Source organism: Prunus dulcis, chromosome 4, assembly GCF_902201215.1.
Source record: "Prunus dulcis chromosome 4, ALMONDv2, whole genome shotgun sequence".
NCBI classification, from domain to species: Eukaryota; Viridiplantae; Streptophyta; class Magnoliopsida; order Rosales; family Rosaceae; genus Prunus; species Prunus dulcis.
In genome coordinates, this window is record NC_047653.1 from 6541983 (window position 1) to 6550590 (window position 8608).

The window sequence follows — 8608 nt, forward strand, 5'->3', positions numbered from 1 at the left end:
GTTCCTTTCCCCACTATCATTTCCCACCATTTATCGGATGTGCTCTCACTCTGCAACTCGAATTTAAATATCTTTTTTCGTAGTTTAAATTAGATTGAAGTATGGTATCATATGAATAAAATAATATAAAGCCCTTTTGAAAATAATTTATATTTTTTTCCAAGAAATTTGGTTTATTTGTGTTACTCCAGCTTTTGGCCCAATTTTTCAACTGCATTTTATGTGCCTCAATTCAACTTGCCAAAGAAAAGAATATTATTTAAATCGAAAACCATTTAACAACACTTACTTGAAACATTGAGCTCGTCTACTTCATTTTATCACATAAAGATGTTCCAATGATTTTTGGAAACTTAATTACATTGGTAGCATGGGTAATGCAAACCTCAAACCTGTTTTCATTTCTCAAGTGCCGAGCTCGTTTGATAATCATTTCATTTTTCATTTTTTTACTATAATTTAGAGGCAAATGAGAATACGAATGGAGTGAAGATGAGATTTGAGAAGAGAATGTAGTAACAAAAGTGAACAATTTCAAATAGATTTCAGTTTTCTAGTTTTTGTTTTCAATTTTGTTACTCCTCCCTCACATCATCCCCTCTTATCTTCCCTCTTAATCTCATCTCCACCGTCATCTAATTTCTACCTTCACCTAGAAACAAAAATAACAGCTAAACTATTTTGTAAGACCACGGTATTTTCAGCAAGCCCCCATTTATTTCATCAACTGCGAACAAGAAAAAAAAAAATCAAAAAGAAAGAAAACTAACGCCACAACAGCTTTGTAATTCTAATCTGATACACACGGCACAAACACATTTACATCAACTTCTTGAACGTTTGTAGGTCGCCTTTGTCTCAAGGGAGGGCTTGAGTATTCGACGCCACCATCCGACGACGACATATTAGATGACACACTTGACTCAGGAATTGAGCTTGATATTGTGTTTGGCAGAGGTGTTTCATTTCTATCACTCTGGGAAGCAACAGAAATTGGTCGCCTGGGTGCTTCAGGTGCTGGATTACCCTGAGATTTTTCTGCAAGTTTTCTTAGAAGATCCATAACAGTTGGAAGAAACCTCGATACGATATGTAGTATTCCTGACAGCTGCTAGCACCAAACAAAGGAAACTAAAATTTGAACCCTGATTAAAATAAGGAAAATTCCAGTAAAACTCAATTTTATACTCACGATGCCATGTTGGAACACTCGCCCAATGTCCATCTGTACCCATAAGGCCGTTGAAATTAAATATCCAACAAATAGAACCACGAGGTAGGGAGGGTTCCTGTTTTATTTGAAGGGAAAAGCCACGTGATTAACAGATGGGACAGACTTTAGGGACATCCAAACAATTAACAAATGTGGAGAACCTAGTACTCTTAATAAACTTACTTTAAAAGGAAAACAATTTCGTCAAAACCAAGAATAAACATCGCCAAAATAGCCCATAGAGGAGGCCACCAGTTGTTACTCTGCTTGTGAGCCTCCTGAAAATACAAAAACAAACAGCAGCAAAAATAAAATTGCACGATTAGATTGAGCAAGCCTAAGCCGTTAAAAAGTCAAGATTAGGATTTCCATATGTTCTGGAACTTCATATATAAAATGTTTTGAATTAGGATAAATAAGAAAAAAGAAATGTCATCTGAAGACGATGCACATATCCTAATTCCAAGTTCCTACTACCAGTTGCCCATTACTTTAGCAAGAGCATACTCCAATTATCCAGATCTTCCTAATTCAAAATTTTGCAGAACATTTCATGAAAAAACAAAATCCATTTATTCTTCATGCAACACCGTTTAAATGATAATTAGAACAATTAAACTACTGAAGTTAGAGTTAAGATAAAAGAAACTAAAACTATACCTGGGCTGAAATAGCTTGAGTGACACTATACTCAGTCTCTGCCTTGAACTGTCTCCACAACGACTTGCACTGTACTGGAGTAATTAAAGTATCCTTTGATGAAACCTGGTTCAAAGTAACCTTAAATAAGAAACCAGTTTGATCATACAAACATTATACAGATAAACCAAAACACATTAAATGGTGTACCTCTTCCCAAGTGCTTGAGGCAAGAGGATATGTAGAAGCTGCTACTCTCCTATCTTGCGAAGATGAAACAGTAACAGTTCCATCCATCAAAGAAGAAAAGAGAAGTTTTTCAATATTATCTGGCTTCGACTCCATGCGGATGGCAGCCATGACCGACAAAAGCTTTAGAGACTGCAAGAAAGAGATCATAAAATACAATAATATCACTTTAACACAAATAGACAGATAAACTATACTTCCATAAAAGTTCCCAATGATTACCGCGGAGCGGGCATCCTTGGTAATACTTCTAATGTCTTCTTTCTCAGTCCAAACCCTAGGCATTGAATCACTGTCATAATTGAAGACTGTCGAGAACCTGAGAAATGTTAACAAAGGTGATAAGCAACCAATCTGACAATGAAAAAAGGAGAAAATTTGTTGATTAGTTCTCTACCGATCCTTCATGTGGATCATAATGTTTCCAGCCTCTTCTCGTGCTTTTTTCTCAACCACATTTCTTGCATAATCCCTTAAATTTTGAGTCATTTTGGTAGATGTATGTTTGTCCAACTCAAAACCAGCAACTGCAGCTGAGAACTCCAATACTGCAACTTCAGTTTCATGATTAAGAAGTTTTCTCATTGAAGTCCAAGTGTCTTTTCCACCAGTTTCAAGTAGTGCCTCTACAGGTCCAGTTAAAGATGCAGAAAGTTGTTTCTGCAAAATTAAAGGGTATTTGCATTGAGTATTTTGAATAACAAATAATATGAGCATAACTTTAATGGTATCATCCGGCGTATAACCAAGACTTTACTCCATCATCAGAAAACTACCTCATAATTGATTTTCAGTTCTGACAACTTTGCACTACGAATGGATGATGCATGAGCATCTATATCACGTTTAAGTTTTTCCCTGACTCTCGAACCATCCCAATCAGCTTGTTGTATGGCAGTATCTGAAAAGACATAAAAGATAAGTAATAACAAAGATTTTTTGGTTGACAAGCATGTTAATTACCTGCACATCCTTTGTCAAACTCAAGCATGGAAGACTGACTAGAGGTACGAACAGATGAAGCAAATTCTCCTCCTTTGTTTAACGATTGCTCCAGCCTCACTTTAAAATCTTCAAGTGCTTTAGAACGCAGGTGTCCCAGCATGGTCGTGTATGCAGGGTAAACAAACTGGAAAATTCATAGGAAAACAAGATTTAAGCTGAAATAAGCATGATAATTGGAATGAATTCTCAAAATTGACAATATGAAATCCATCCTGCACATTAATTAGTCTGGGTTTGAAGAGAATCTGAACTATAAAGATCGGGCAATGTTACTGTTTGAGTATTAATAACAAGCAAGCTCTATAGTCACTTTAAACTTCTCGTATGTAATTAGATGGAGTCAAGCTTCAGTAATGATGTTTGGCAGCTTATTTTAAACATAATTATTTGACAGGACTACCAGAAGGAGAAAATTTATGTTGCCAACACGCTTCATTATCATGCCCTTCATTTTGAGATTAGGGTCAACAGTAATGTGGTATTCAAATTAATTTGGAGGCTTCGAAAAATGAAAAAAAACACTACTAATCACGACTTCCCTATTTTCCAAGAATTGTCTAAGAAACTGAAAACCTAACTAAAATCTCTGTTAAATTAGAGAGACAGAGAGTAGCCATACATCCAATGCTTTTGACTCCAACAATTGTCGTTTTGAGTTCCTTACACCTTCATCAAAGTAGACGGCCTCCATGTCATATCTGTCATTCATAAGCAAGATCAAGACAGAAATAAAGCCAGTACTAAAAACAGTACAAGCCATACAACACCAACAATTAAACTTCCTATGCATAGTAAAAACACAAAATAAGCACACATATACACGTTAAGAATCCCTCAACACTGAGATGCTACTCGCTAGTTTTAGTAGTCAAGCCAAAACCAGTGGACAGAGTAACGTGTGAAAAATGCATCCAAATTTTTTTGAATAAGTGATCAATCCAATGACAACGTAAAACTACTGCAAATATAAGGTAATAGCAGGTACTCAGGCTCAAATAGGATCTGATTGATATTTACAGCATAAAATGGAGAAACACTATACTACCCAAAACTACACAGACAAAAAGAATTATTCTCTGAAAAGCAGTACGGCTACAGTGGTTGCTTTGTTATTATAGTGTGAAATAACCAACAGATTAATGTCTGGCCTATCAAATATTAAGAACTTTACATCATACTCATAGCATTTGGTTGCTTCCTTGCAAGCAGTTGAGGGATAATAAAAAATTTACTTATTGTCGTGCCATAAGTACTATCACCTAGGAGAAGTTTTATCTTTTTCAACGAACTTTAGGAGAAGTTTTATTTTTTGACAAAATTAACTTTCAGCTGGTGGAAATACAGAAGATGGAGCTCTTAAATAAGGCACATAAGCTTGGTTCTTCAGAACAAACAATCTAATATATACGGTTGGGAGTCAGAGTGTTGCAAGTCCAGCAATATAAACAGCCTGGCAGACTACTTTGTAGAGAGAGAAGGGGGATGACTGAAAACAAGCAAATATAATCAGATCACGTGAAGCTACTACAACCAGAGAAAATGATCTTAAGCATCTAACAGTGTATGTACTTCCTCATATCTTTCTCCACCAAAATATATTCAATTTTAACACATGTTTTTGAATAATAAGAAATTTTTAAATTAAGAGAGTAAAGGTAACAACACTTAAATGGTATTAGGTTTTCCAAGTCTCTATTTTTTTTCCAATGAAACAAATGAAGAACAATGCTTTATAAGTTAGAAACGAAATGGGTGCAGGGTATAAATGCTGTCTAAATGGAAAAGAAAGGAAACATAGTGTTTCTTCTCCTAATTAGATGTTCCACTAAATCCCTCTCCTTTCATCATTGAATTAAAAGAAAATCACAAACATAGACAGTTGCAACAAAATCACAAACATAGACAGTTGCAACCCCTTGTTCACCTTGGAATTTTAAACTAACATATTTAAACAAGAGTGAAACTTACTCAGAAAGATAGGTGCCTAGGATGGAGCTGAGCCTTATACCAAAACCTTGTACGGGACCAATTTGGACAGCTTCTTTCAATGCCAACCAATCCTAAATCATATTCATCCAATGAATGACCAATAAAACCTTATAGATCATATTAGAAGGCTAAGCTCTCAAAAATGGAGATAAATGAGTACATACCTCATCATAGACTAACTGATTAGATTTCTGGTTGGCAATCTCTTCACACCGAACAGTAGCAACCATAACCTAATTTAATCATTTACATGCACATGTCATAGGCATATGAGAAGTGAAGACCACAAATAATTTTCTAATGGGAAGAAAAGAAACTAAGAAACCTTGTGAGCGGGAAGATCCAGGTCCTTGTTCTCTTTGATTACTTTCCAAATCTGTTGTGCGCTAAAGGAAAATCCTGTGGCAGGGACAACACCCCGTCTATCACCAGCAAGCCCTCCTGGAGAAATAGAATGGAAAAAGCGCTGCCTCAGTTGAGCAACCTGCATGATACAGGCCATAACCAGTAAGGATCACAGTAAATTTACAATGAACTAATTTACTTAGGAACATAAGAAATGTTTCCCCTGACGTGAAGGAATTCAAAGGATTATGTTTCCCCTGATATGAAGGACATCAAGCAATTCTTCATATTTATAAATATACATATTCAACCAATAAGTAGATGATACAACATGCCCCAGAAATCAGAAACCAAAAAAAGAAAATATAATGGCCAATATGATTTTGGACATAATGAATTGCTCCTGATAGTAGAGGGGTTACCTCCTCCTTAAACTTCTCCTCCTTCTCTTCATAACTGGACAAAGCAACTACTTCTACCTTCACGTCAAAGAATGTTGTAATCAGCAACAATAAGCTTTGACTAATGAGGACATTAAATAGAACACAAGGCTGTCTGAGAGTAGAGAAGGATATAAGAGATCTCACACTAAAGAAATCACTGAAGGGGGTACTTTTATGGGCTTGGGGCTTCGGGACTCCATCCCATATCTGCAGAATTTAAAATATCTGAGGGATACAAAGAAAACAACTGAGGTATAAAAACAACATAACGTTGAAGACAAAATTACCTTCTGTATATCTTCCCTCAAAACCGGCTCCAGATATTCAAACGGGGTCTAAACAAACAGCCACAAACAAGAAAAAATTAATATGGAACATGAAAATATTTCACGAGGGCAACATAATTGAATAGATCCTGTTAATAAGCTGAAAAAGTATGCCCAAACCTTTGTTTTATCACGTATAACAAACAGTAACGTCGTTTTACGGGGGCTGAATAAGCGCATCATGACCTATATACATTCAAACCCAGAATTTCATTAACCGACATTAAATGCTGAATAGACAGTAGAGATATAGACATGGTTCAAGGGTACCTGAAAAACTGTTTTCAGTAAAGGTTTGTTTGCAGCTTGCTCGCGACCTATATCATGACACCACCTATATATTATCCAATCTCCAATTAATTTTAAATTACATGTATATGTGCAATCAAAAAATATGTATTGACATGACTTTCCAGATAAGAAGTCATGTAGACGGTATATGGTTGTCACTATGAGCCTACGTATATACTGTTATCTTCAAATGTCAAACAACTTCAGGACTCTGAATTAAAAGTTCCTAATGTGAATAACCCCTGTTTTCATGAAGGGCAAAGTCCTAATTAAACACTCACTGAGAATGAAATGATATCAGAAGCTTCTTTCCTAGGAATATAGATGTTCAAAACCAATTTGAAAATAACTTTGTCTTGCTAAAACAAACTGACACGAGATACCAATGCATGTGACAATCTTAAATAGACACGTCTGCTCATTTGACATAACACTTACCAGAACAAGTTACAACCCACTTACAAATTGGAGGTAACCACTACATATATGCCCATCAACTATGCAAAGTAATGTGCGTTATCAGCCAGGTAGTTCCAAGATAAACTAAAAAACAAGCTTACATATTTATCAGCACAATGTCTGAAACTGCCAGGGCAAATAGGGCGCTTTGCTTCTCGAATGTAGTATCATCCTGGAAAATAACAGAATTTCTGAGGAAGCATGAAGGGCGATTTAATCTGAGAACAACTACATTTTACATATAGAAGTTATGAGAAGTTTAAAATGTGAATAGAACTAGGCATTAATAGCTCTTATTATATCCCTCGCCAAAAAAAGAACAAATGGGGTTTTAACAGAAAGCTGATTACCTCGCCTCTCTCCCTACCATCGGTACCCTCCAAATCCATGGCAATCGTGCAAGGCTCAATGCCAACACACTTGGCTATCCAAATACCCTTAGTTGTTTGGCTCCTGAAGTAAATACATACATGTATACATTTGGCATCTATTCTAAAGCAAATTGAGTATATTACCAACTGAAAACCTCAGAAACTAACCTTCCACTGTATGCATCCATCTCTCTAAACTTAGTGTGGAACAGATGGTTCAATAAAGTGCTCTTCCCTGTGATTTCATAGGCAATTAATTACCCCAATGTTGCTCAAGCTCAATCAATTAAATTAAATAAAGTAAAAAAGCTTTTTTTTTTACCGCTGCTCTGAGGACCCATGATGGCAACAACAGCATAGGAGAGTCCACACTCAGCAAGCTTCACTTCCTTGACGAACCTGTCGAGCCCAGAAGAGTTAAACTCACCATCTCCGTAGATGAGTTGTGTGGCGCAGCAATCTTCCTCCATGAATACAATACTCTCAAAATCTCCAACTCTGAGAGCCCAAACCAGCCTTCGAGGCTCCAACTTTCAAGTGCCGACTTATATATACTTGGAGACCTTAGTAGGGTTATAGTAGGAAATACATGAACTCCCTTATTACACAAGATTCGTCCTAAAATATAAAGAAATAAAATCCTAATAAAATAGAAAATAAATCTCCTAATAGAATTAGGATCTCGAGTCTCTTCTTCTTTTTATTTCTTTTATTTCTTTTTCTTTTTTCTGGTTTCAAGAAAATTGGCGATGTGTCATTGAATTCGTTTGTATTATCGCTGGTGGCAGAATTGGATTCGCCACCTAACTCCTCTATCTCTCTCTCTCCCTCTCTCTCTCTCTCTCTCTCTCTCTACAATGAAAACTTCATGTTTATCGGTCACTTGTCAAATAAATTTACTTCGGTGACTTTTACCGCCATATAATTTATATTATTTGTTCAAAAAAATATAATTACATATTTTCACATTATTTTTGTTCATCCAAAATATAATTTATATTATTTTTTCAAAAAATAATAATTACTTTTGTGAAAAGGTACTGTATGCATGATTAAAAGAATTTAATAAATAAAGGTTTTGACATGCTAATATTAATGTAGCTACATTTTCTATTCTATGTTACCTAATTTAATATGTCAAGTCTGCTTAAGTAAATATGGGAAAAAATAAATTTGAATTTTAAAATTCAAAGTATATGTGACAAAAAAGGAAAAAGAATTTAAAGGCACGTTTGGTATCCTATCTAAGTAAGGAACTCAGAAATTATGATTTTTCTT

At 35.5% G+C, this 8608-nt stretch overlaps 1 protein-coding gene across 3 annotated transcripts; it reads right to left on the minus strand.

Annotated features, from left to right (window-relative positions):
- Positions 1–513: 513 nt before the first annotated feature.
- On the minus strand, positions 514–8137 carry LOC117626211 (protein ROOT HAIR DEFECTIVE 3 homolog 2-like). 3 transcript variants are annotated; one of them, XM_034357868.1, is made up of 23 exons: positions 7653–8137; positions 7499–7565; positions 7310–7412; positions 7061–7131; positions 6480–6543; positions 6330–6395; positions 6171–6218; positions 6028–6090; positions 5863–5919; positions 5421–5579; positions 5260–5328; positions 5075–5166; positions 3726–3804; positions 3065–3230; positions 2878–3002; positions 2499–2761; positions 2324–2420; positions 2063–2233; positions 1874–1978; positions 1397–1491; positions 1193–1289; positions 824–1111; positions 514–727 (listed from the first exon to the last, which is right to left on the minus strand). In XM_034357868.1, the coding sequence occupies exons 1-23, from the start codon at positions 7798–7800 to the stop codon at positions 716–718; spliced, it is 2505 nt and encodes an 834-aa protein (XP_034213759.1). In that variant the 5' UTR covers positions 7801–8137; the 3' UTR covers positions 514–715. The 3 variants fall into 3 exon arrangements, with proteins under 3 accessions (XP_034213759.1, XP_034213757.1, XP_034213758.1); XM_034357866.1 differs by having other exon boundaries at positions 514–1111; positions 7653–8136; XM_034357867.1 differs by having other exon boundaries at positions 514–1108; positions 7653–8134.
- Positions 8138–8608: the final 471 nt, after the last annotated feature.

What these genes read in the sequence shown, in the direction of transcription:
- LOC117626211 (XM_034357866.1), bottom strand. Translation starts at nt 7,800, where the DNA reads ATGGAGGAAGATTGCTGCGCCACACAACTCATCTACGGAGATGGTGAG. An exon ending in ATGGATGCATACAGTGGAAG is followed by an intron (nt 7,413 to 7,498) that starts GTTAGTTTCTGA and finishes TATTTACTTCAG; the next exon opens with GAGCCAAACAACTAAGGGTA. An exon ending in AACTGAAAATCAATTATGAG is followed by an intron (nt 2,762 to 2,877) that starts GTAGTTTTCTGA and finishes TTAATTTTGCAG; the next exon opens with AAACAACTTTCTGCATCTTT.